The sequence below is a fragment of the Nerophis lumbriciformis genome, linkage group LG11 (assembly GCF_033978685.3).
Source record: "Nerophis lumbriciformis linkage group LG11, RoL_Nlum_v2.1, whole genome shotgun sequence".
Lineage (NCBI taxonomy): Eukaryota > Metazoa > Chordata > Actinopteri > Syngnathiformes > Syngnathidae > Nerophis > Nerophis lumbriciformis.
Window position 1 is genome coordinate 8329916 of NC_084558.2, and position 27417 is coordinate 8357332.

The following is a 27417-nucleotide window of genomic DNA, read 5'->3' on the forward strand; positions in this document are numbered from 1 at the left end:
AGGAGAAAAATCTCCAGTAGAGGTGAGCATAAATACCAAAAAAACAATAATGTTTGAAAGTATATACCCGATTTATTAATTAGAAAAATAGTTCATCATCAGAGAATATATTAATACTTAATTTAATAAAAGGAAAGAGCAGAGATTTTGTTTCCTATACCAGATAATTTGTAACATTAGAGAAAACACACAAGCAGGGCATGTTTGCATCGGTATAAAAACCTGAGGTTGTTTTATTTGACTTTATGTGCATTTTATACAGTGGTATCACCATGTTTTCAATGTTTTCAAAATACTCTCATTTCATGATTTGGCAGGTTTACCAGAGGAATGGGACAGAATCATGTACTGAAGGAGCAAAGAATAAAGAATTATGACCTATACAATAACCCACCAACCAAAGACCTTACATTGTCGTTCTCCTCTGCTCTCGTCTGTTTTTACATCATACTAATGCTAACCTTAACTGCCCTCTAATGTAAATATGCATTGTGTATGAGCACATTCATGTCATCTACTGTAGTTTAACATTCAAAACTCAGCTGACACATCAACAAAAAGGCAATTTAAATTATTAGATATGGCGCTCAAGGGCTCAAATATAAAAGTAGAAAATAAATCGACAAAGGAGGACGCTTTGATCTATACTGACGTTTAGGAGGTCGAGGCTACTTGTGGCTGGTGAGGCTGTGAAGGTGAGTTTATTCAGTAGCCTGAGCATCTTAGTGCTCATGTCCCCTTAGGAGGGGTCCATTTCAGCGAGCTGGGGTCGATGGTTTTGTTACCGTTGCCTCTCTTGACCTCTTTTGCTTTCCACTCATCAATCAGGTCCTGCGTGCAGTGAGAACTTATTAAGGGTAGTGTCTCATCAGATTTAAAGCGAGTACACTTTAGCAACCATGTTTAATGTACTGTGTCTTATCAAGGAACAATACCATAGAAATTAAACTTGGGTGTACTTTAGTCATAAGTGTACCGTTTATAACGCTGTACAGATTTACTATGCACAGAAAATAACTAAACGTGCAGCCATTGTGTTCTAAATATCTAATAAGTGTTTATGTACAAAGAATGAGATGAAATGATTGAAAGCAAATAGCATGCAGTACTGTTAACAGATTGAGTTAGTTGACTAAACAAAGCAATGCAAGGATTTGGATGCATCTTCTATTAAAGTAGCAAACAATTTCTTCATCATGACATGCATTAGCATTAACACAAACACTGGGGCCCTTGACTACAGAACACACTACAAGCAATGGTTCAAATGGACAAAACCAGGAGGATGAGCTCACCTGTCGCTTCAACACCAAGTGCTTCCCCTTCCAGTATTTGAGCATCTGAAGAGACTGCAGCGTGCTCACAATGTCCACGGGATTGACAGCGGTTTCCTGACTAATCTCTGTTCATCAAGTAAACAGCACATATTTGTTTTGCTTGTTTGATTTGTTCACACTTTTAAAAGCTCTAAAAAGGTAAAGTGTCAGTAGATTGGAAAAACAAGATGCCTCTCTATTGAAGCTATTATAATATACTGTATATCTGATTTATGACACCTAAAGACTTCCAACGTTTGCAAATATACAGATATGATCAAAATACTATTAATCTCACAGAAATTCCAGAGCCATTTTGAGCATTAGGAACCAAAGATCCCCTCCCCATCAACAACAATGCTAATCAAGTAGATTTTGTGAGAGCCAACAATGATTACCTTTGGAAAAACTATGATCCAGAACCTTATATTTTTGAGCCCGAACACAAAGAAGATGGGCAATAAGTTTTAAAAGCCGACTGCTACCCTGCCGATGCAGCTTTATTGTGACACGAGTAACCGCAGCATTGCTAGGTGCTGAACAAAAAAAACAAAACATTTTAAACCGTAATAAAACAAATACTTATTGTAATATTTCCACTCTCGCTGGGATGCCGACCGACAGGACACACATTATTCTGTTTAGACAAAGAATCAATCCCAATCCTCACGAAGGGTTAAAAAAAAAGTTCCTGCAGGAAGCGTCTTCTGGGGTCTTTTTTGCCATCCTGTGGGGAGTTGAAAGTCGACCAGCCTGCCTGTCTTTGGCCAAATGTGTCTACTACCAGGTGAGAGATGCATTAATTATAATCTAGAATATACGTTTACCAAGTTTGAGACAAAGTAAAAGCAGCCGCCGGCTTTGTGTGTTAACAACAGCAGTGTAAGCTAGCATTTGCTCACTGCTATCGATGCACTGCTTATTAGGCCGTCTGAGTTGGCACTTCTCATAACAATACCACTCATATTTGGTTAATTTTCAGGTCATGACATGTAAATGCTCCTCTCTGAGCTGCCACCTTACCGTGGTAGAGGAGTTTGCGTGTCCCAATGATCCTAGGAGCTATGTTGTCCGGGGGTTTCTATGCCCCTTGGTAGGGTCTCCCAAGGCAAACTGGTCCTAGGTGAGGGATCAGACAAAGAGCAGCTCGAAGACCTCTATGAAGAACACTAACAAAGGACCCAGATTTCCCTCGCCCGGACGCGGGTCACCGGGGCCCCCCTCTGGAGCCAGGCCCGGAGGTGGGGCACGATGGCGAGCGCCTGGTGGTCGGGCCTGTCCCCATGGGGCCCGGCCGGGCACAGCCCGAAGAGGCAACGTGGGTCCCCCCTCCAATGGGCTCACCACCCATAGCAGGGGCCATAGAGGTCGGGTGCAGTGTGAGCTGGGCAGCAGCCGAGGGCAGGGCACTTGGCGGTCCGATCCGCGGCTACATAAGCTGGCTCTTGGGACGTGGAACGTCACCTCGCTGGGGGGGAAGGAGCCTGAGCTAGTGCGTGAGGTGGAGAAGTTCCGGCTAGATATAGTCGGACTCACTTCGACGCACAGCAAGGGCTCTGGAACCACTTCTCTTGAGAGGGGCTGGACTCTCTTCCACTCTGGCGTTGCCGGCAGTGAGAGGCGACGGGCTGGGGTGGCAATTCTTGTTGCCCCTCGGCTCAAAGCCTGCACGTTGGAGTTCAACCCGGTGGACGAGAGGGTAGCTTCCCTCCGCCTTCGGGTGGGGGGACGGGTCCTGACTGTTGTTTGCGTTTATGCGCCAAACGGCAGCCAGAGTACCCACCCTTTTTGGATTTACTCGAGGGAGTACTGGAGAGTGCTCCCCCGGGTGATTCCCTCGTTCTATTCCCTCGTTCTACTGGGGGACTTCAACGCTCATGTTGGCAGCGACAGTGAAACCTGGAGAGGTGTGATTGGGAAGAATGGCCGCCCGGATCTGAACCCGAGTGGTGTTCTGTTATTGGACTTTTGTGCTCGTCACAGATTGTCGATAACAAACACCATGTTCAAACATAAGGGTGTCCATATGTGCACTTGGCACCAGGACACCCTAGGCCGCAGTTCCATGATCGACTTTGTAGTTGTGTCATCGGATTTGCGGTCTCATGTTTTGGACACTCGGGTGAAGAGAGGGGCGGAGCTTTCAACCGATCACCACCTGGTGGTGAGTTGGCTGCGATGGTGGGGGAGGATGCCGGACAGACCTGGCAGGCCCAAACGCATTGTGAGGGTTTGCTGGGAACGCCTGGCAGAGTCTCCTGTCAGAGAGAGTTTCAATTCCCACCTCCGGAAGAACTTTGAAAATGTCACGAGGGAGGCGCTGGACATTGAGTCCGAGTGGACGATGTTCCGTGCCTCTGTTGTCGAGGCGGCCGATTGGAGCTGTGGCCGCAAGGTGGTTGGTGCCTGTCGTGGCGGTAATCCTAGAACCCGTTGGTGGACGGCGGCGGTGAGGGATGCCGTCAGGCTGAAGAAGGAGTCCTATCGGGTTCTTTTGGCTCATGGGACTCCTGAGGCAGCAGACAGGTACCGACAGGCCAAGCTGTGTGCGGCTTCAGCGGTCGCGGAGGCAAAAACTCGGACATGGGAGGAGTTCGGGGAGGCCATGGAAAAAGACTTCCGGACGGCTTCGAAGCAATTCTGGACCACCATCCGCCGCCTCAGGAAGGGGAAGCAGTGCAGTGTCAACACCGTGTATGGTGGGGATGGTGCTCTGCTGACCTCGACTGCGGATGTTGTGGATCGGTGGAGAGAATACTTCGAAGACCTCCTCAATCCTACCAGCACGTCTTCCTATGAGGAAGCAGGGCCTGTGGAATCTGTGGTGGGCTCTCCTATTTCTGGGGCTGAGGTTGCCGAGGTAGTTAAAAAGCTCCTCGGTGGCAAGGCCCCGGGGGTGGATGAGATCCGCCCGGAGTTCCTTAAGGCTCTGGATGTTGTGGGGCTGTCTTGGTTGACAAGACTCTGCAACATCGCGTGGACATCGGGGGCGGTACCTCTGGATTGGCAGACCGGGGTGGTGGTTCCTCTCTTTAAGAAGGGGAACCGGAGGATGTGTTCCAACTATCGTGGGATCACACTCCTCAGCCTTCCCGGTAAGGTCTATTCAGGTGTACTGGAGAGGAGGCTACGCCGGATAGTCGAACCTCGGATTCAGGAGGAACAGTGTGGTTTTCGTCCTGGTCGTGGAACTGTGGACCAGCTCTATACTCTCGGCAGGGTCCTTGAGGGTGCATGGGAGTTTGCCCAACCAGTCTACATGTGCTTTGTGGAATTGGAGAAGGCATTCGACCGTGTACCCCGGGAAGTCCTGTGGGGAGTGCTCAGAGTATGGGGTAACGGACTGTCTTATTGTGGCAGTTCGCTCCCTGTATAATCAGTGTCAGAGCTTGGTCCGCATTGCCGGCAGTAAGTCGGACACGTTTCCAGTGAGGGTTGGACTCCGCCAAGGCTGCCCTTTGTCACCGATTCTGTTCATAACCTTTATGGACAGAATTTCTAGGCGCAGTCAGGGCGTTGAGGGTATCTGGTTTGGTGGCTGCAGGATTAGGTCTCTGCTATTTGCAGATGATGTGGTCCTGATGGCTTCCTCCGGCCAAGATCTTCAGCTCTCACTGGATCGGTTCGCAGCCGAGTGTGAAGCGACTGGCATGGGAATCAGTACCTCCAAGTCCGAGTCCATGGTTCTCTCCCGGAAAAGGGTGGAGTGCCATCTCCTGGTTGGGGAGGAGATCTTGCCCCAAGTGGAGGAGTTCAAGTACCTCGGAGTCTTGTTCACGAGTGGGAGAAGAGTGGATCGTGAGATCGACAGGCGGATCGGTGCGGCGTCTTCAGTAATGCGGACGCTGTATCGATCCGTTGTGGTGAAGAAGGAGCTGAGCCGGAAGGCAAAGCTCTCGATTTACCGGTCGATCTACGTTCCCATCCTCACCTATGGTCATGAGCTTTGGGTCATGACCGAAAGGACAAGATCACGGGTACAAGCGGCCGAAATGAGTTTCCTCCGCCGAGTGGCGGGGCTCTCCCTTAGAGATAGGGTGAGAAGCTCTGTCATTCGGGGGGAGCTCAAAGTAAAGCCGCTGCTCCTCCACATCGAGAGGAGCCAGATGAGGTGGTTCGGGCATCTGGTCAGGATGCCACCCGAACGCCTCCCTAGGAAGGTGTTTCGGGCACGTCCGACCGGTAGGAGGCCACGGGGAAGACCCAGGACACGCTGGGAAGACTATCTCTCCCGGCTGGCCTGGGAACGCCTCGGGATCCCCCGGGAGGAGCTGGATGAAGTGGCTGGGGAGAGGGAAGTCTGGGCATCCCTGCTTAAGCTGCTGCCCCCGCGACCCGACCTCGGATAAGCGGAAGAAGATGGATGGATGGATGGATGGACATGTAAATGGAGTATTGTTGGCACTTTCTGGACGTTTTTTAAAGAGAGTATAATGAGCGCAAAAGGGAACCCTCGATCTGTTGAATCAGTTGTTGGCTATTTATTTACGATTTCGATTGCATAAAAAAGCCAAGCATATGCGTTCTTGTCTTACATAAGGATTGTGAATAATAAAAACCAAACCACTTTCCAATTTTTACATATTTCCAGTATGACTGATCTGATAACATGGTCAGAGTGCAGAAGTGTTACTCCAGTGATATCACTCTCTGAAAATAGCCGCAGTATTCGGAGAGGAATATTCAAAATGGCTGACTGAATTTGTGGCATTTTGTGATGTTTAAACACTGTTTTCACATACTTTGCGATTTGTATATACACTCGGTTATGGTTTAATAGATACAATGAAACACAATTGAGCATGTAAAGTCAACTTGTTTTTCCACTCTACTGGTACTTTATTGTAAATACATATTGTGTTTTATCTCTGAAAGTGTAAAGGTTGCATCTGTTTAGTGTGTCTAACCTTTGATGGAGATCTCCTTTCCTTGGAAGTTGTGCATATATCGCAGTAACACTTCCTTCCAGTAGCTGCGGTAGCTGATGAGGCCAAGGTCTGACAGAGGCCTCTCTGGGGAGCCCACTTTCTCCTCCACTTTAGACAAAAGGTAGCCTTATGAGAAAAAAACAGGATTGTCAAAAAAGACACTTTTGGACAAACTAGACAACTGTTGAAATACATACTGAAGTCAATGAGCATCTTGCCAAAGCCCTGCCTCATGTATTGTGGCATGGTGAGAATGCAGGAAACATTATAGTTGAGGAAGGAATTTTTTTCCTTCAGATAAACAAAAGAAGAAACATAAAACACTGACATAAATATTGTACGTAGACATCAATATTATAAGACAGCGCTGTGTACTTACCTTGGAAAAGTATCCCACTAAATGGCACCCTGTGTTGTCGGCCTCAGTCATGACATAAAACAAAAAAGGCTCCACGTCGTAGTACAATGTCTTGTGATCCAGGAAGAGTTTGGCCAGTAAACACAGGTTCTGGCAGTAAATCTGAAGGGGACAAATGATTTTAGTCACTCATCCCATTGTGTTGGTTTGCTTTGTGTAAACACATCTTCTAGAGAAACGCTGAAATTAATTTTATTAAACCAATTGGCACCTTGTTTTTCTTGCCATCAACTTCAAACACAGATATGGCGCCTTTTCTGTACACTTCATCTCCTGGAGGATGCTTCCACACACACTTGGCCTGACAAAAACACAGTTTAAAATAGTCAACAGTGCAAAAACATGCACACCTTTAAAAACACAATGCAATCTGTACTTGGGTCTACAACAGTGATACATTTCCTCACCATGTGTCGCCTGAGGATTGTCTGGCTCTTCATGTACTTGAGGCAGAATTCACAAACATAGAGGCGACCAAGGCGAGCGTACTCCTCAGGATAGGGCGAGTGGTACCAGGTGTCCAGCTCATAGCGCCCAAACAGAATGGTCTTAATCATGTTGCTGCCCTCTGTGATCTGACCCTGGATGCGCAGCTTCTCCTACAGGAGGGAAGTACACAGGAAGTCAACATAAGACATGGGTAATCACATTAGTGATATTGATAGTAAGTTTAAAACTAATGTCGGCATTAAAAACTACGATGGGGGCGTGTACATCTATTGAACTCCTAAAGAAATAATGACTTTTTTAATATAAAAATGCATTATGTACGCTAATTTTCAGAGGGAACAAATTATTTTAACTGTGTTTTATCACAATCAATGAATGACAGTCATCTTTAGACCAAAACAAAGCTGTTTCAACAAATCAAAGTCAATTCTTAAGTTCAAACACTTTCACATTCAAATGCGTTAGTAAATGTACAAAAAAATAAAATCATTAAAAATCAGCGATACCCATTAGGGGCTACTTGAAAACCAATGCAAACAGACTAGAACGATTAAGAAATGAAGTGAATTATACTTATATAGTACTTTTTTCCTCTAGCGACTCAAAGCGTTTTACACAGTATTGATTGATTGATTGAGACTTTTACAAGTAGATTGCACAGTACAGTACATATTTCGTACAATTGACCACTAAATGGTAACACCCGAATAAGTTTTTCAACTTCTTTAAGTCTGGGTCCACGTTAATCAATTCATGGTAAAGGTAAAGATATAGGCACTACATTGGTCACTGCAACATAAATACAGGCAAGTTGGGTCTGAATGAGGAAGATATCAAAGGAAAACAATTATAATTTGCACAAGATCTTTAAGAAGGAGACTTTAAAAACACATTACAGATACTATTGGGATATTTCATCTATCTTATCAAAGTTTAAGGCATAAAAAATATACAATCAATCGATATCGGCACTAAAATTATTAAAAAACGGATTTTGAAAATGGATATCTTTGCATGTATGGCAACATATTGTTTTGAAAAAATAACCCCCGAAAAATGACAGGCATCCCCAATAAAAATGTCCACAAATGAAATAAAATCAGCACTGAATTACTAGCACCCTCTAATGGTCCATACCAAGCAGTGCATCTACTGTGCTGGTGATTACCGGTACACCACATTGGTGATACAAGATCTAGTTTGAATAATCCATGCATTTTCTACAGCTTGTCCCTCTTGGGGTTTCGAGGGTTGCTGGAACCTATCTCAGCTGCATTCGGGCGGAAGGCGGTGTACACCCTGGACAAGTCGCCACCTCATCGCAGGGCCAACACAGACAGACAGACAACATTCACACTCAAATTCACACACTAGGGCCAATTTAGTGTTGCCAATCAACCTATCCCCAGGTGCATGTCTTTGGAGGTGGGAGGAAGCCGGAGTACCCGAAGAGAACATGCAAGCTCCACACAGAAAGACCACAAGCTGGGCTCGAACCCAGGACCTTTGTATGTCTATTGTTATTATCTAACACGTGGAGGGGGGGTTAAAGAACAGGCTCTTACCAGGTCTTCAGATGCACGAGCCTGAGCTTTCCTAAAAAGCTCCAGGTCGTAGTCACTGGTGATATTCTCCAGGAGAGGCTCTCTGGTGTTGCCGTGCGTCTGACGATGCTCCTGTGGATCAGACGAATGAGAGCACATATTCATCCCCGGCAGAAGGAAGAGAACCACTGTACCATATGCTTTTCTTTCTGCTCTTTCTGCAGGCCAGAGTTCCTCCCTTTCCTCATTTCAGCCACTTGCTCTTTGTATCTGCTCTGCTTAGATGTTGGCGTCTAGAAGACAACAAAAGATGCATCAATATTGTTACACAATTTACAGATCCTACCTAATTTTTCGAAAAAACTGACCTGATGCCGTGTCGCATGTCTGGAATTGCTCTCTTCCTGAACCTTCAGCTCGTCTTCTTGCTTCTCACGTGTGACAGCTTTCACCTGGCGAATAAAAGAGTCAGTGGCACACAAATGGTAATTATTATTATTATTAATTTGCTTGATTACCTTGCATTCATCTGCAGAAAGGTTGTGATAGAGGGGACATCCAGACACAGCAAAATGGCGTTCATGTTTTCCTGTGAGGTGACCTGTTGAAAAGCAAGAAATAATCAATGCAACAATGAGACTTATTTTGATATTTTTGTAAGCAAACTGCATGAAATGAAAGAGCTGTGTTACCAAGTGAATTACACCCAGGGGTGGGGCATTTCATGTTAAAGTTGTACGTCTCGTGGCATCGGCGACGTTTGGGTCGGTGAGAGAGGTCCTTATCCGAGTCCCTGTTGGCCTGGTCTTTGGTCTGGCCCTCATCGTGAGAAGCGTTAGGGCTCGAGATGTCCAGTTCAGACTCGGACGACGGCGCATTTCCTGTTGGTGTCAGTGGCGGGGATTCGTCATGCTCTGCAGTCTGCTTCAATTCTGTCGTGTCTGGGGTAAAAGAAGACAAACCAGAGTATTTTTACCTAACTGTTGGATTGAAAACACTAAATACTGAGCATGTCCACAAACCGTGAGAACTCTGGCTTAGACGGGTGGAGGCTCTGGTGAGGCGCTGTCTCTTGGGCCGGGTACCGTCACTTTCGGAACTATTGGTCCGCTCTCTTTCAGCAGAGGAGTCGGAATCTTCAGTTCCATCAGATCCGCTCCCTGCAATATGTCTCTAACAAGGGAAACAATGCATAAGCCCCCTTTTTTTTTATTGATGATGTTGAAGAAACACGTTATTACGATCCATTCCCTCCATGATTTGCAAATGGTGGTTGTTGTACAAAGTTTAGCATGGAGGCCAGTTTTTAGTAACACATTGGTAGTCATCCTTAAAGAGACAGGCCAGTTAGCAAGCCGTTAGCCGCCTGCTGTATGCTACACCGCCCACTGAAAAACAACAACCAATGTTTTTTTTCTCACTAATATAACCTGGTTATTTTGGAAAGATTATCAGATTACATAAACGGTTATGCGTTTGCAAATGGGGTTCACGACAAAGCTAATGTTGTTAGCCTAGCACGTCAGCTTCACACTCTCCAAACTACATTAGGATATCAAACATGTTTAGCTCATATGCGTCTTTTCACGACCCTACCGCCACCTAGGTACATAATAGTCATAACTATCAACTATTGTGCGTAATTCAATTGGTTCGGCATATATTTATTAACGAAGAAATTACGTTTTAAAAAAAGAATTCTTTACAGCACAGTATTCTACATGCTACCAACAAGCTACTGTTTGCCTAGGGCGTAAATAAAAACAACTATCGCATATAATATATATTTTTTCCGTCTGAAAAGTCAAACGAGTGTCTTTTCACGCATTTATACAAGAAAATGTCGAATTATGGCGTGGAACGTGGAACAATTTCACCCGCAAGGAAAGTGCAACCCGGTCGCTAACGCTAACCTTAGCTAACGTCATTGGCATTGTTGCGAGCACAATGTAGTATTACCTGTTGTCTGCGAGGCATGTTTAGCTTTGACAAGGATTTCTTTAGGCGCGTTCAAAACTGAAAAATAATCGATACGTTGAAACCAAAGGGGACGAATAAACCGGGGCGGTTACATGTAAATAATGTCGTCTGGATGTGGCGCCACATCGCCCTTACAGACAGAGCGAGAAGACACGGCCAGGAGGGGGCAGTAGAACACGGACGAATTTTCTACGTCTTCCTCGTCTATTTATTATTAAATAAAGGTACTGCCATCTACCGGACAGAGGTTGTATTGCTAGATAATTAAGTTTAACCCTTTTTCTTTAAAAAAAAAAATATCAAAATGTCCTGGACAACATTGGATTTTTACTTTATTGAATTTACAACCCCTGGTGCTGTTTTGTACTGTCATTGTACTCTTTCTGTACTTGTTTTGATTATTTTTATTTCTTGAGCGTATATCAATCAATCAATCAATCTTTATTTATATAGCCCTAAATCACAAGTGTCTCAAAGGGCTGCACAAGCCACAACAACATCCTCGGTACAAAGCCCACATACGGGCAAGGAAAAACTCACCCCAGTGGGACGTCGATGTGAATGACTATGAGAAACCTTGGAGAGGACCGCATATGTGGGTAACCCCCCCCCTCTAGGGGAGACCGAAAGCAATGGATGTCGAGTGGGTCTGACATAATATTGTGAGAGTCCAGTCCATAGTGGATCCAACATAATAGTAAGAGTCCAGTCCATAGTGGGGCCAGCAGGACACCATCCCGAGCGGAGACGGGTCAGCAGCGTAGAGATGTTCCCAGCCGATGCACAGGCGAGCGGTCCACCCCGGGTCCCGACTCTGGACAGCCAGCACTTCATCCATGGCCACTGGACCTGTGCCCCCCCCCCCTCAAGGAAAAGGGGAGCAGAGGAGAAAAGAAAAGAAACGGCAGATCAACTGGTCTAACAGGGGGGCTATTTAAAGGCTAGAGTATACAAATGAGTTTTAAGATGGGACTTAAATGCTTCTACTGAGGTAGCATCTCTAATTGTTACCGGGAGGGCATTCCATAGTACTGGAGCCCGAATAGAAAACGCTCTATAGCCCGCAGACTTTTTTTGGGCTCTGGGAATCACTAATAAGCCGGAGTTCTTTGAACGCAGATTTCTTGCCGGGACATATGGTACAATGCAATCGACAAGATAGGACGGAGCTAGACCGTGTAGTATTTTATACGTAAGTAGTAAAACCTTAAAGTCACTTCTTAAGTGCACAGGAAGCCAGTGCAGGTGAGCCAGTATAGGCGTAATATGATCAAACTTTCTTGTTCTTGTCAAAAGTCTAGCAGCCGCATTTTGTACCAACTGTAATTTTTTAATGTTAGACATAGGGAGACCCGAAAATAATACGTTACAGTAGTCGAGACGAGACGTAACGAACGCATGAATAATGATCTCAGCGTCGCTAGTGGATAAAATAGAACGAATTTTAGCGATATTACGGAGATGAAAGAAGGCCGTTTTAGTAACACTCTTAATGTGTGATTCAAACGAGAGAGTTGGGTCGAAGATAATACCCAGATTCTTTACTGATTCGCCTTGTGTAATTGTTTGGTTGTCAAATGTTAAGGTGGTATTATTAAATAAATGTCGGTGTTTAGCAGGACCGATAATCAGCATTTCCGTTTTCTTGGCGTTGAGTTGCAAGAAGTTAGCGGACATCCATTGTTTAATTTCATTAAGACACGCCTCCAGCTGACTACAATCCGGCGTGTTGGTCAGCTTTAGGGGCATGTAGAGTTGGGTGTCATCAGCATAACAATGAAAGCTAACACCGTATTTGCGTATGATGTCGCCTAGCGGCAGCATGTAAATACTAAAGAGTGCAGGGCCAAGAACCGAACCCTGAGGAACTCCGCACGTTACCTTCACATAGTCCGAGGTCACATTATTATGGGAGACGCATATAAACGTTCCATCCATCCATCCATTTCCTTCCGCTTATCCAAGGTCGGGTCGCGGGGGCAGCAGCCTAAGCAGAGAAGCCCAGACTTCCATCTCCCCAGCCACTTCGTCCAGCTCCTCCCGGGGGATCCCGAGGCGTTCCCAGGCCAGCCGGGAGACATAGTCTTCCCAACGTGTCCTGGGTCTTCCCCGTGGCCTCCTGCCGGTCGGACGTGCCCGAAACACGGGTGGCATCCTGACCAGATGCCCGAACCACCTCATTTGGCTTCTCTCGATGTGGAGGAGCAGCGGCTTTACTCAGAGTTCCTCCCGGATGACTATCAAACTATCTCTAAGGGAGAGCCCCGCCACCCGGCGGAGGAAACTCATTTTGGCCGCTTGTACCCGTGATCTTGTCCTTTCGGTCATAACCCAAAGCTCATGACCATAGGTGAGGATGGGAACGTAGATCGACCGGTAAATTGAGAGCCTTGCCTTCCGACTCAGCTCCTTCTTCACCACAACGGATCGATACAGCGTCCGCCTGTCGATCTCACGATCCACTCTTCCCTCACTCGTGAACAAGACTCCTAGGGACTTGAACTCCTCCACTTGGGGCAAGATATGTTGCATATTATAAATAAAGGTCTATCCCCCCCCCCCCCCCCCCAAAAAAAAACAAAACATTGGATTTTTCACTATGCAGCCCCTTTTTTAAAACGTTTAAGTAATCGCTACTCACCTATTGTACTTAAAAATGAAATTAATTACATTTTTAATAAATTGTATTTTAATTAATTTCATACATCACACTCGAATATGATGTGGTTGCGCTAAATGTTAAAGACAATAAATTAACATTATAATGCAAAATTGCATCTAGGTATAGTGTGTTTTTCTACGTCCTTGGCTGAAGTAAAAGTGCAATAAAAATCCAAAAAAACCAAAGCAAAGGATTGAAATGTTTATTTTTTGGCTTTTAAAGTAGAGCCCAGAAAGTGCATTTGTTTTCTGGAAAGCTCCATTGCAGACCATGAAAGGTAATGGAGGGGGGTGTCAGACTACAATCCCCCCCCCCCCCCCCAAAGCAGCTGATAGCAACTTCTCCCAGCTTTACTATAAATAGCCTACAAGGCCCTTTTCCACTGCAGTACATGTGAGCAACACACTCACCATTTCTTCTTTCCCTTGTACATTTACTCACAGCATTACGATGAACAAGCCCAAAATTGTTAGACCAGAGGAAAGGTAAGTGAAGCCTTTGGATCTTTCAAACTTTACGTGTACTTTGATAACACTACAATATAAGTTTGGTTTTCTTTTTGTTCCAACAGCCAGCCTGCACATGCAGTGTGGTTTGATAGGAAAAAATATGTCACCATTAACTTCAAGGTACAAAAACCAAAAGATGTCCAAGTTGATATTCAAACCGACAAAATGATTTTGTGGTGAGTTGTTAAAAAAAAAAAAAAAAAAAAAAAGTGGTACTTTTTGCTTTTGTAATAGATAAGACAAGAATGGAAATGATGTTGTATGCTGTGTTTGTAACAGCTGCAAGAACGACACAGATGATGTGTTCTACAATGTGCTGCACTTCTATGAGAAAGTCCTGATCCATGTATGTGGAGTATGAAAGTCACTGTGACACGCGTGCATGCATACAATATTTGTAGTATTTCAAACTGCTGTTGTTGTTTCTACTATAAGGACTCCAGAGAAAGAGTGTATGACCGCACGATCAATGTTTTGCTCAGGAAGCTGAAGCCGGATTATGCGTGGCCTCGTCTTCAGAAGGATCCAGCAAAGGTTTGTCATTTATTGTTGTTTTTTTTTAATTTGCATTTGCGCTAATAAAGCTCACATGCAAGACATGTGCTTCCTTCTGCAGCCCATTTGGATTGCTGTTGACTTTGACAACTGGAGGGATTGGGAGCATGAAGAAGACGAGGGCAGGGAGGAGTTCGAAAAATACGCAGACGTATGCAAAGTCATATGGCCAATATTTCTCATTAATTTTGTGTTAAAAACAAGTTTTGCTTTCTGTCAGATGATCCAAGATATGTCCAGCAGTAATAAGGGAGGAACACCGGACATGGGAGATCTGAGTGACGTAAGCATGCTTTGGTGCTAAGATGGACAGTGTTTTAAAAAAAAAAAAAAAAAAATCACTGACAATGAACACGTACGATCTTCTATCTTTCCCAACAGTCTGACTGACACTAAAGCCCACCTCCCTCTACACCAGGTGTGTCCAAACTATTTCAACTGAGGGCCGCACAGAAAAAAAATCTAAGCATGCGGGGGTCATTTTGATAGTTTTCATTTTCAAAACCATATATATATATATATATATATATATATATACACAAAAAACTAAAAATATATAAGCGGTAGAAAATGGATGGATGGATATTATTTATATATTAATAATATATATAATGTATTATATATTTTTTATTTTTCTGCGAAACAGTCTTGTAGGGATGATAGCCTCTGTGTTTTTTCCTGACCTAACGTATATTCCGCTCTATCCCGGTATTGAGCACTGTATAACGGATAAACCACAGCAACCTCGACTATACATATACATACACACACACACACACACATATATATATATATATATATATATATATATATATATATATATATATATACACACATTAGGGATGTGAATCTAAGGGCACCACACGATTCGATTCGATTCTTGGGGGTAACGATTCAATTCAGAATCGATTCTCGATTCAAAACAATTATTAAATTAAAGTCTATACTTTTTTAGAAACATTGGATGCCCGTTCTATGATTAACTACATTCCTCCATAAAATATCTAAACAGCTTTGATCAATTTCTATATTACTTAAAAGAAAACTGGTTTTGTTGAATAAAATGCTGAACAAACGTTTAATAAAGTCAAATACAATTAAGGCAACAAGATAAGTATCCAACACTTCTCTTTTCTAAAATAAAGATGTACAGCAGATATAGGCATCTACATCAACAATATGGTTTTTTAAATCGAATTTAGATTACTTTTAATCGATTAAGAATCGTTACAAATAAGAATCTGTATTTTTTTGACACCCCTAATACACACACACACACACACACACACACGCGCGCACACCTTTAGGGCTCCCCTCAAGAAGGGTCAATAATTCATAACATTGATTTCATTATTATTTTTGAGCAATAACAGTTTTAAAGAAAGAACAGCCTGGATGGCAGCTTTATGTTATTCGTCAACATTGCAACTTTTTGTTTTGGTCTTTAAATTTCCCCTGTTTGCTGTTTTATTCCAATTGTTCGTGTTTTTTTATTTTGTATTTAATAGTATTTTTAAAATGTGCTGCGGGTTGCTGAAAACTTAGCTGCAGTCTGCAAAAGACCCCTGGACCATACCTTGGACACCCCTGCTATACACCTTTATTGTTCATATAAATACGTATGTACTGTTTATTGATATTTATGAGTGGTGTTCTTTTTACAAATGTGCTTTCCCACCAATGTGATTGTTCTGTCAAATGAATAAAAACAAGTGTTCTCAACCTTCAAGTCTCAGTTTTTCCAACTTCCGGTCATGTCCCCAAACGTTACAGTATACATTTATCTTGACCATTGATCAACTTCTTACTGTAAATAGCTTATACAGTACTTATTTTATTTTAGTCTAAATCGTTTTGATGCGTATTTATTTTCAGTTTTGTTTTTTTTCTGCGATAACTTATCAAATGTCGCTTTTGCTAGGTTTGACCTTCCTGCTTCCCGTAGCAAAATGTCACCTGCTCGCTGGTAATACACGCAACTGTCGTGTCTCTGAACAATTGTTTTTCCTAAACACATCTTAATATGGCTTTCCAGTGTCAACGAGACTGTTATATGAAAGAGGTATGAACACATCTTCCATCATATACTAGTGGATATAATGCTGCGGGGTTTCAAATAATGCTATAGTTGTTTTCTCTGTATAACTTAGCATCGTTATAGCATGGTTGCTAACGGCTGTCAAAAGTATAAACTTATTTCAGCTTTTTTTTCTCATTTTCCACACCAACGTTAGTATCTTTTCCGAGACGCAGCTATTTTTTTTTCACCCAAACAAATATTTTTAAATTAATAAAAGACGTTAATAATATGTGCCAACTCTGTCCCATATGCACCTCGACCGGGGGTCGGCAACCTGCGGCTCTTTAGCGCCGCCCTAGTGGCTCTCTGGAGCTTTTTCAAAATGTATGAAAAATGGAAAAAGATGAGGGGGGAAAAAAACATTGTTTGTGTTAATATGATTTCTGTAGGAGGACAAACATGACACAAACCTCTCTAATTGTTATGAATCACACTGTTTATATTAAACATGCTTCACTGATTCGAGTATTTGGCGAGCACCGTTTTGTCCTATTAATTTTGGCGGTCCTTGAACTCACCGTAGTTTGTTTACATGTACAACTTTTCTCCGACTTTCTAGGACGTGTTTTATGCCATTTCTTTTTCTGTCTCATTTTGTCCTCCAAACTTTTAACGTTGTGCATGGATACACAAAGGTGAAGTTTGTTGATGTTATTGACTTGTGTGGAGTGCTAATCAGACATATTTGGTCACTGCAAGCTAATCGATGCTAACATGTTATTGAGGCTAGCTATATGTACATATTGCATCATTATGCCTCATTTGTAGCTATATTTGAGGTCATTTAGTTTCCTTTAAGTCCTCTTAATTCGATTTACATCTCATGACACACTATCTGTATGTAATATGGCTTTTAATTTTTTGCGGCTCCAGACAGATTTTGTTTTTGTATTTTTGGTCCTATACGGCTCTTTCAACATTTTAGGTTGCCGCGACCCCTACCGAAACATCAACTTGGTATAAATAAATGCAGTAAATGATGTATGACTTTCTTTTAGTTTGTCACAACTGTAGCTTCGTGTTGTCCTGCGGAGATCAAACAAGACATCAATGGAAAGAAAGAAACAGTTAAAGGCTTCACTGTGAAGCTACAAGACACCATCTTATTTCCTGAGGGCGGTGGTCAGGTGAGGGTTCTTTTTTTTTTTCGAGATATGAATGTCAAATGATATGCAAGGAGGTCTGTACTGTCTCATTGTGCTCCTCCTCCATCAGCCAGATGACCACGGGCTGATCGGGGACGTCCCCGTTTTGAGGGTGACCAGGCAGGGCCAAGATGCCGCTCACTTTGTGGGGTCTCCGTTGGAGGTGGGTCAGGAGGTGCAGGTGAAGGTGGACTGGGAGAGGAGGTTCGACCATATGCAGCAACACTCGGGTGAATATTAGTCTAAAGCAGGGGTGTCAAACGTACGGATCCGGCCCGCGGGATGAGTTTGCGCAGTATAAAAATGAACCTGAAATTTTTGAATGAAAGAAACAGCTGTTCTTTATGTGTCCACTGGATGTGTCAATATCAAGTCTTTGTATCTTTGTAGATGATGCTACATACATACAAACTAAACCACATGATCTTAGTACCATCAGTCGAGGAAAATGATCAAACTACATAACTAAATAAAAATTTGATTTTGATATACATTTTTTATCTTGTTAGATTGAAAATGAACACCAATAAGTTGACTGATGAACATTATCACATAATTCAGAAAATATAAATGACAAATAAAGTAAATATACCATTTACCGCAACAGGTAATTGTAAAAAAAACAAACATGATATGAACAATTTCAGAATGTGCTTGTTCTATTTTTAAACAAAGAAAAACATCTTAAGTTTTCTTTATTTTTAAGTTATCGTGTCATGATTTTACCAGTCCGGCCCACTTGGGAATAGATTTTTCTCCATGTGGCCCCGATCTGAAATAGTTAGACACCCCTGGTCTAAAGAGTCTCTCATAGCTTATATTTAATCACACTAGATGAGTGTTTTCTGCCCTTCTTAGGTCAACATTTGATCACAGCTTTGGCTGACTCAATGTTTGGATACAAGACAACATCTTGGTATAGTCACACAACTTTTGTAAGGCTGAAACCAAAAACTCCTGTTCACTTCTTATCTTACCCCATCTTTGATCTCAGGGAGCTGGGGCGTCACAGAAGCTCCATTGAACTGGACACGGCGTCTGTAAAAGCCGGCCAGTTACAAGCACTGGAGGATGTTGTGAATGAGAAGATCAGAGCCCACATCCCGGTCAATGTTAAGCTGCTTTCTGTTGACAGCCCTGAGGTGGAAAAGGTGTGTGTCTAAGATATTGCTACAATCTAATGTATAAGTAGTATCAGTATGATGCAGTTTAATTGTAACCATAATATACAGCTGAGGTAGGTAGTGCAGGTGTACCTAATGTGTATCATGCAGGTGAGGAGTCGAGGGCTGCCAGATGACCACGCGGGGCCAATTCGGATTATCGATATTGAGGGGGTCGACGCCAACATGTGTTGCGGAACCCACGTGTCGAACCTTAGTCACTTACAGGTAGTACCTAATGAAGTGTTCATATAAATATCAAAACTACTGTTAATGCTAATTGATTGTTATTCATGTCAACAGTTACTTCTATTCAAATAAGCAGTTTCTATAGGGGTAAGGGGTGTGGTGTTCAAAAAGAAAACCGCTGGGCTTTGATTAGCACTGGGTCAAAAAAAACATTGGTATAGGCATTTTTTTTTAGATATAGGTTTTAATAACTAAGTTTTCAGCATCTTGCAGCTTTACCGCTACATGCGCTTTAAAATGTTGGTTGTGTTACTAAGCTGTGGGTGTGAAAGCTGCAACGATTAATCAGTTAAATATTTAATTTATATTCTGGTGCTTCGATTAGTCGTTATACAAATTTTTAAAATCCGGACCTGATGTAATGACCACATTTTTACATATACCGTATTTTCCGCACCATTAGCCGCACCTAAAAACCACAAATTTACTCAAAAGCTGACAGTGCGGCTTTTAACCCGGTGCGCTTTATATATGGATAAATATTAAGATTCATTTTCATAAAGTTTCGGTCTCGTAACTACGGTAAACAGCCGCCATCTTTTTTCCCGGTAGAACAGGAAGCGCTTCTTCTTCTACGCAAGCAACCGCCAAGGTAAGCACCCGCCCACATAGAACAGGAAGCGCTTCTTCTTCTACTGTAAGCAACCACCCGCCCGCGTAGAAGAAGAAAAAGCGCGCGGATATTACCGTACGTTTCATTTCCTGTTTACATCTGTAAAGACCACAAAATGGCTCCTACTAAGCGACAAGGATCCGGTTCATGAAAAGACGCAATCTCTCCATCCTCACACGGATTACTATTTCACAGCAACTGATATTCCTGTGAACCGCACTGTGGATACTGTGGATACAACGGGAGCACATACGGTGAATATTCGCACCACAGGGAATGAGAAGTCGTCCTTCACTGTGGTTCTAGCTTGCCATGCTAATGGCCTGAAACTTCCACCCATGGTGATATTCAAAAGGAAGACCTTGCCAAAAGAGACCTTTCCAGCCGGCGTCATCATAAAAGCTAACTCGAAGGGATGGATGGATGAAGAAAAGATGAGCGAGTGGTTAAGGGAAGTTTACGCGAAGAGGCCGGGTGGCTTTTTTCACACAGCTCCGTCCATGTTGATATACGACTCTATGCGCGCCCACATCACAGATGGTGTCAAAAAACAAGTGAAGCACACAAATACAACACTCGCCGTCATTCCGGGTGGATTAACCAAAGAACTCCAACCGCTGGATATTGGTGTCAACAGGGCATTCAAATCACGACTGCGAACGGCGTGGGAACAATGGATGACCGAAGGCGAACACACCTTCACTAAGACAGGCAGACAGCGCCGGACGACATACGCCAACATTTGCCAGTGGATCGTAAATGCCTGGGCAGATATTTCGGTCACAACTGTGGTCCGAGCTTTCCGGAAGGCAGGATTCACAGAACTGCTGAACAGTGACACTGACTCCGATGACTTCGACGAGACGGAACCGGCCATTTTGGATCCCACATTTGCCCAACTTTTCAATTCGGACACCGAAGACGAAGAATTCGAAGGATTTACGAATGAAGAATAACTTCAGAAGGTGAGCGCTATGTTTATTTTGTGTGTTGTGACATTAACGTTCGAGCAACATTATGTTGCTATTGCTCTGCACTATTTTGAATTTTACTATGTTTGTGATTGCACATTTGCGTACATTTTGGGACAGAGTTGTTAGAACGCTGGTTTTTAATATATTATTAAAGTTTGACTGACCTATCTGACTGTTTTTTTGACATTCCCTTTAGCGCAGCGTAGGCGCGGCTTATAGTCCGGGGCGGCTTATAGGTGGACAAAGTTTTGAAATATGCCATTCATTGAAGGTGCGGCTAATAATCCGGTGCGCCTTATAGTGCGGAAAATACGGTATATTTTTTCGTAATAAAATGCATATAACTGTGGTGTTGAAAGTTACATTTCAATGTTGAATATGTGCATTTATCAGAAAAAACCCGAAAATTATGGCAAGTCAAAAAAAAATTATTTCAACAATTTTCCCAAAAATCTGCATTGAGTTTATAAAGTGTGTTGTATCAGACTCTACTCCATTTAATCAAATTGATGGGTTACAAAAATATTGGATAGCTGCAGTCCCACTTGTCATACTATCGTTTTCAATGAATTCAGCGGTATTAATGCTGACTGAGCATAATTAGTATTACATTGGTTGCTGCTGTGCAGTGTAATATATATGTTAATGACCATGTAGTCAAAAAGATGCACTCCAACTTATTATGCAAGTACAAAAGCTGTATACAAGAAATAACAGTCCCTCAACAATTAGTCTCTCATTAATTGGTTTCGGACATGACTGCAATACATGCATTTATATTAAGTCTGAATTATAAATTGATTATAGATCAAATATTTTCATAGCTAGAGCATAAAAACGGTTTACAACCTGAACAAGTTTTTCGGCATTATGAGAGCCCTCTGTACGTGAAATAATACCCTGTAGTAACATTTTAATTTCTTTAACCCAATATACCGGTAGTAATGCTGCCTGAGGAGGAGGCAATCAGTGGCCACAATATTGAACAGTGTCGTCTAGTGGCCAATACTACTGTTGTATTGATATTTTGCTTGAAAATGCTAAATTTAACACAAAAAGTCAGAATATGCTGAAAAAAATACAAATCAAAACCACCAGGTGGTGGAGGACTGCATTATTTTAGTTTTTTAGAGTTTCTCCATGACTAAAAGTTGTACTTTTAAACTTTACTACTGAACCTTTTACATTTAAGGTAATCAAGCTGCTGGGGACCGAGAAAGGAAAGAAAAACAAAACCAACCTAATGTTCCTGGTGGGAAACAGGGTGCTGAAATATGCAGAGAGAAGCTACAGCACTGAGCGCTCCTTGGTAGCTCTTCTCAAGTAAGCTTTAGTGAATTGTACTGGTTCGCTAGAAAAAACAAACACTATATTAGGATATTATGTATATTAAACACTAGATGCCATTTCGCATTTTTGCTTATTTTGGGGTGGCTTGACCCCCAAAAGGGGTGAAAAATATGGTAAAATCACCCCAGTATTGCATATTCACACCACAATTGAACAGACTGGCACCAAACAGCCTAGACAGTTCTAAGAAGCTTAAGAATGTTAGACGGTTCCGAATATTCTGTGGGAAAATAACTAGTAATGTTATTTGTGCAAAACCTTATTTAAATCAATGTGCAATAAACCAGAGGACCATTTTGCTCGCAGTCAAGTTTTATCTGCAACATTTTATTTTCGCTGACAGTGCCAGTAAATATTTTTTGCTCGACAGAACTGGACCTGATGAGCACGTCGAGGCTGTGGACAAGTTGCAGAAGTCTGCCAAGCTTCTGCACAAAGTGAGGCCACATTTTTGTAGTCCCTTTTTTTTAGTTAAAATGCTATTAAGTTGTGTAAAATATTTGACAGACTAACTTGAGCCTTCTACGAGACATGGCGCTCCTCATTGCTCACAACTTTAAGAATGACCCCCAGAGAGGGAGCTTCTTCAGTTTGCACAAGTAAGACCCCTTTGTCTTGACCCCAAAGCATTACGTTGTCCTAATGGTTTAACTCTGATCCCCAGAAAAGAAGGCGACAATGAGTTCATGAATATCATTGCCAATGAAATAAACACACAAGTAAGAATATCCACTTGATGCTATTACAAGATTTCTTGGTAATCATTTGTGTGATTCTTCCCAGGATACTTTGGTGTTTCTGACTGTGGGAGAGGAAAAGGGGCCTGGTTTGTTTCTGCTGGCTGGACCCAGCGAACAAGTCGCACAGACGGGACCACGGTAGGATACTCACTCCGCTGGTAAAAGTCGTTCCATTGTCAGGCACAAATATCAATTTTGGGAAAACCTCTCCAGGTTATTAGAGCTGCTGCAAGGCAAAGGAGCAGGAAAAAATGGTCGTTTCCAAGGCAAAGCTAACAGCCTGGCACGGAGAGAGGAGGTGGAAGCTCTTCTTCAACAACACTGCAATCAGCAAACGTCACAGGAAGAATAAATGCAGTTTTTATTTCTCAATTTATTTATAACAATACATTTCTTAAAATTCAGTTTTTAGCTCATATGTACAAGTCAATGCCATGTGTGGTGTATGTTTAACAATTCTAAATCATGTGATGGTAGTTTATTAAAGTCTTAAATACATTCATTTTGTGTTTCTCACCTGCATCCTGCAAACCTGTCAGTGCTGTGCTTTAATCACTTAAGCATGTGTTCATATTTACATTTTGTGACAGAATATGTTAAATTAATGCAGGCATCCCTTCCCGCTCCAAGTCTAAAAACTACACTGGATGAAAAAATTTAAAAATAAAGATAGTTTGGAAGTCACTGTGATCTTTTGTTGTTTGCATTTTGGCTCATAGCGGCTTCACTATCTTCATTGAGATGTAGTTCTGGAAAATGCAGAACAAAAATATAGGTATAGAACATCAGAGCAATGTTAAACTTGAGAAATATTTTACACACAAATGAAGCTGCTTACCGGTAAAGAGTACAGCAGGATGGCGAGGAACAGGAGCACAATGACGAGGAGGAGGATTCCGATGAAGAGGCACCTGAACCGTCGCCATACAATGAACTTCATGGTCTTGCATGGGTTGGTGAACCAAAAGAAGGACGTTTCAGGGCGCCTGTTGGTCATGGAAAAGATGTGTGACTCCATTGGAAGGACGAGTTTGGCAAATGTGTTTGCTTGTGTGGATTCCTACTTGGGAGAGTCCAGTTTTGGGTTCATGTTGGGTTCATCTCTGCCTTTTCCTGCAGGTTTCTCATCTACGTCCACCTCGCTAACAATTTCCAAAGTCATCTCTACTTTACCCTATATGGAACCACAAACAAGCTTGAAAAGAAGGCACAAACTAGAGTTTGCATGGCTGCAATGTACCACACAAGGCATCCTTTCAATTATTTCTAATCAGTGTCTAAACATTGGGCCGGGGCTTATTGTTGGGCCGCAAGTGCCCCCATAGAGGGCCACCAAAAGAAATCTGTTTTTAAGCTGTGATCCATATGGGCCGCAGCGGTACTCAGTTGTAATACATTATTCCACCACTTGTGGCAGTAATGACAATCTCAAACAAACAGGAAGAAGTCTGGAGCTAATGTCATAGAAGTTTCTTAAGCACACAAATTATGACGGTCCAAGTCGCTCTCCCTCCCCCAACGTTGACCTCGGCACTCTGACCCCGTATCTCAGCGACTCTGTCACAAACCTGGGGGTAAAGTTTGACTCAGATTTTAAATTCGAAAAACAAATCAGCAGCGTCGTTCAAAAAAGCTTTTATCAATTACGCCAAATAGCGAAAGTGAAACCGCTTCTATCAAGACATGATCTTGAGAAATTAATCCACGCTTTTATCTCGACTCGTCTTGATTATTGTAATGCCCTGTATGTAGGCATTAGCCAGGCCTCCCTCGCCCGCCCGCAGCTCGTGCAGAACTCTGCTGCTCGTCTGCTAACACAGACCCGCAGACGTGAGCACATCACCCCTATTTTAGCGTCCCTTCACTGGCTCCCTGTGCGTTACCGAATACATTTTAAACTCCTTTTATTTGTTTTTAAATGTCTAAACAACCTCGCGCCAACCTATCTCTCCGACCTCCTTCAGCCTTACTGCCCCACCCGATCCTTAAGATCAGCCGATCAGCTGCTGTTGACGGTCCCTGACACAAGGCTGAAGCTTAGAGGTGACAGAGCTTTCGCCGTTGCTGCTCCCAAGCTCTGGAACGACCTACCCCTGAGTGTTAGACAAGCCTCCTCTCTTCCTGTTTTTAAATCTCTCTTAAAAACATACTTTTATTCCATGGCTTTTAACACTGAGTGATATCCATCCTGCAATGGCGCCCCATAATACACCTGCTGTGATCCTGTTTTTATGTTTTTATTAATTCTATTTTAATTATTTATTTTTTATCGTGTTCTGTTTGTGTTGTGTTGTGTTTGCTCGGTACTCGTTTTATCTTTTAACCTGCTCATTGTACAGCACTTTGGCTACCCCTGTGGTAAATTTTAAATGTGCTCTATAAATAAAGTTGATTTGATTTGATTTGATTAAAGTGGTGAAGCTGTATTTTCATTTGCACTTTTAGTTAAGAAAAATATTCATTATTAATTTAGTTTATTCTAGCACAACATAAATCGTAAGTGTATTTTTTGTAAGTTATTTAGAGTCCATTCTTATGCAGTATATTTGATTGGTGCTTATGTTTCTAAGCTTAAAGTTTGTGTTAAATAAAAACTTTTGGGATCAACATGGCTTCATATCATTAGAAAAACAAAAAATCAAGAGTAAGATTGCTAATTCAGTGTTAATATTTGAGTGGGCCCTGTGTATATTTGTAATGGAAAAGTTGGGCCCCGAAGTCAAAAAGGTTAAGAACCTCTGATTTATATGATAGAGTAGGTATAAACGTTGAACAAAACAATAGTCTTCAAATACAATTGCAAGCTAAGATTAAATGTAGACATCTTTTGAATGTCCATGTGTGCAAAGAAATGTCAATAGTCACCCCCAGGGTCTTATTTCCATCTTGCTCAATAGAACATGGCCACCAGCCCCTCACTGATTGCTGGGCAAACAGAGACTTGGCAGCTTCCGCCTTTTGTGGAGCTTCCATTTCCACATGCTCCATCATGGACAGAGAACACTTTTCGGGGGTCTTCGCAGGGGCAACCAAGTTGTGCAAATCCAACTCCAGAGTACCTGGAATCACAAGAGCATGAACAACCGTTAACTTGAATAAATATATGAATTTATAATGTTAAGCATGTCTTACCAAGATAATCATCCAGGGAGAATTTGTCATTGTCCCAAATCTGGACAGTCAGCTTTGGGGGGATTCTGAACTCGGTTTTGTCCAGACTCCAAAAGTGCTCCTGTTAAACATTGATCCTTTAAGTAGCACATAAATATACATAATGATAACACATGTCGTCAGCATGGCTCACCTTCTTTGAGACCAGGCAAAGTTGCTCAGCAGGCAGGTAGTCAAAGTCAAACACGAACCTCCAGTTGAAGTTGCCATCTCCATCTAAAGACCTGTAGTGGACATCCGTCCTCTGCTTGTCCTCTTCCATTCCTGGCATCCATCTATAGAAGATACAGGCTAATTCATCATTTGGGGGGAATCCAAGTGTCGTAAGTCAGGAATGAATGCATTTTTTCCTCTTTACTTTCAACACTCAACACTTTTAGATCTGATAGTTTTTTTAAATGTATTATTTTTTATCTTATATGGCCTTTGTGTCCAAAATAACTTTAATGGGAAAATGTAAAATATGCAATATTTCTAAAAATTAATTGTAGTGTGGAATCTTCGAGCCTTGAATATGTCAGGAATTCATAACATTGATTTTGATACAATATACAACATTTTTACAGTGCCTAATGAGCAGGGGCGCCGGAAAGGGGGGGTAAAGGAGACGGATTCTAGGGTCCCATGATGGAGGGGGGCCCAGAGAGGCCCCTAATGATGATGAAATTATAATACAGAAAAAATAATGACACTGTGTTGGGGGCCCTGTAAAGATTATTTTCATGGGGCCCAAAATCCCTAGCGGCGCACCTGCTAATGAGCTAGAATGAAAGAGAAAGCAAGCAGGACTTGGTTGAGTTTACAGATTCTTTATACAAGTCTCATCTGCCATGTTACATATAACAGCCCAATATCATTTTCATTGCATTTAACTCATTTACGCTCTTCAAAGCTCTGAGAATTATGCTCATGGACATGTTTTTTAATTAAGAATTGTAATAATTGTTTGTACCAAAACAATATGTCCTTGTTTGTCAATAGGCAAGAATGAGATCCATTTGGTTTTCATGGAGAAAAAAAAAAAAAAAAAAAAAGTGCAGCTATAATGGAAGTCAATAGTGCTGAAAGTTTTTAAGAGAAAGTGTGTATACTTTGTATCATATTTTGACAATGTTGCAATAAAAAAAAAAAAGCATTTACACATGCACACGCATGAGGGTTAAAGCCATTTTTCGTAGATCATTTTATCAGCGCATTTGGATCAGTTGTGACGCATCGTGCCATTATTGTAAAAATTGAAAGCGGTTGACTGGCGGAAAAAAGAAAAGAAAAAAAGAGCACGACGATGGCCGTGTTTGAACCGGACAAGACTGTTTACTTTCAAAAAGTGCTCCTCGAGTTCTTACCTGCCAGGCTTGCACTACATCTTACCAGACCCTCTGTTACAATGGTTTAACCATTTCACACATTATAATAGTTACATATTTGTGATGAAAAGCATCAGTCTCCACTTGCGTCCTGCACTGACAGTAGCTCTTGCTTTGATTACATTCATTCCGTATTAGTGGAATTAAAGGTTGAGACTTTGGGTATTTTTATTAAAAAACTGTTGCTTTTTTCTCACTTTAAC

The 27417-nt window shown here is 42.3% G+C and overlaps 4 protein-coding genes across 7 annotated transcripts in view; 2 read left to right on the forward strand and 2 right to left on the reverse strand.

The window, feature by feature from the left end:
* Window positions 1-203: 203 nt before the first annotated feature.
* kat7b (K(lysine) acetyltransferase 7b) lies at window positions 204-10804 on the reverse strand. 2 transcript variants are annotated; one of them, XM_061967510.1, is made up of 14 exons: window positions 10616-10804; window positions 9679-9829; window positions 9349-9597; window positions 9175-9257; window positions 9025-9108; window positions 8851-8949; window positions 8678-8788; window positions 7070-7261; window positions 6874-6963; window positions 6624-6764; window positions 6442-6535; window positions 6224-6370; window positions 1296-1402; window positions 204-831 (listed from the first exon to the last, which is right to left on the reverse strand). In XM_061967510.1, the coding sequence occupies exons 1-14, from the start codon at window positions 10631-10633 to the stop codon at window positions 730-732; spliced, it is 1668 nt and encodes a 555-aa protein (XP_061823494.1). In that variant the 5' UTR covers window positions 10634-10804; the 3' UTR covers window positions 204-729. The 2 variants fall into 2 exon arrangements, with proteins under 2 accessions (XP_061823494.1, XP_061823492.1); XM_061967508.1 differs by having other exon boundaries at window positions 9025-9257.
* A 2870-nt stretch (window positions 10805-13674) lies between these two features.
* ptges3l (prostaglandin E synthase 3 like) lies at window positions 13675-16084 on the forward strand. Its single transcript, XM_061967507.1, has 8 exons — window positions 13675-13783; window positions 13870-13983; window positions 14087-14153; window positions 14243-14341; window positions 14424-14513; window positions 14583-14645; window positions 14744-14780; window positions 15871-16084. The coding sequence occupies exons 1-7, from the start codon at window positions 13749-13751 to the stop codon at window positions 14750-14752; spliced, it is 477 nt and encodes a 158-aa protein (XP_061823491.1). The 5' UTR covers window positions 13675-13748; the 3' UTR covers window positions 14753-14780; window positions 15871-16084.
* Window positions 16085-16271: 187 nt separating this feature from the next.
* Window positions 16272-23038, forward strand: aarsd1 (alanyl-tRNA synthetase domain containing 1). The gene is made up of 12 exons (XM_061967506.1): window positions 16272-16424; window positions 17441-17569; window positions 17658-17817; window positions 18446-18503; window positions 18582-18738; window positions 18862-18978; window positions 21779-21909; window positions 22307-22373; window positions 22444-22535; window positions 22601-22655; window positions 22720-22814; window positions 22890-23038. The coding sequence occupies exons 1-12, from the start codon at window positions 16386-16388 to the stop codon at window positions 23026-23028; spliced, it is 1239 nt and encodes a 412-aa protein (XP_061823490.1). The 5' UTR covers window positions 16272-16385; the 3' UTR covers window positions 23029-23038.
* The window catches only part of LOC133610836 (myoferlin-like), a 41565-nt gene continuing 37166 nt past the window's right edge, over window positions 23019-27417 (reverse strand). For all 3 annotated transcript variants that reach the window (XM_061967505.2, XM_061967503.2, XM_061967504.2), the window contains 6 exons: window positions 25981-26122; window positions 25809-25908; window positions 25542-25735; window positions 23741-23850; window positions 23515-23662; window positions 23019-23425 (listed from right to left, as the gene is read on the reverse strand). In XM_061967505.2, the coding sequence (XP_061823489.1) occupies window positions 23390-23425; window positions 23515-23662; window positions 23741-23850; window positions 25542-25735; window positions 25809-25908; window positions 25981-26122 (730 nt within the window). In that variant the 3' untranslated portion in view covers window positions 23019-23389. The remainder of the gene's footprint in view (window positions 23426-23514; window positions 23663-23740; window positions 23851-25541; window positions 25736-25808; window positions 25909-25980; window positions 26123-27417) is intronic.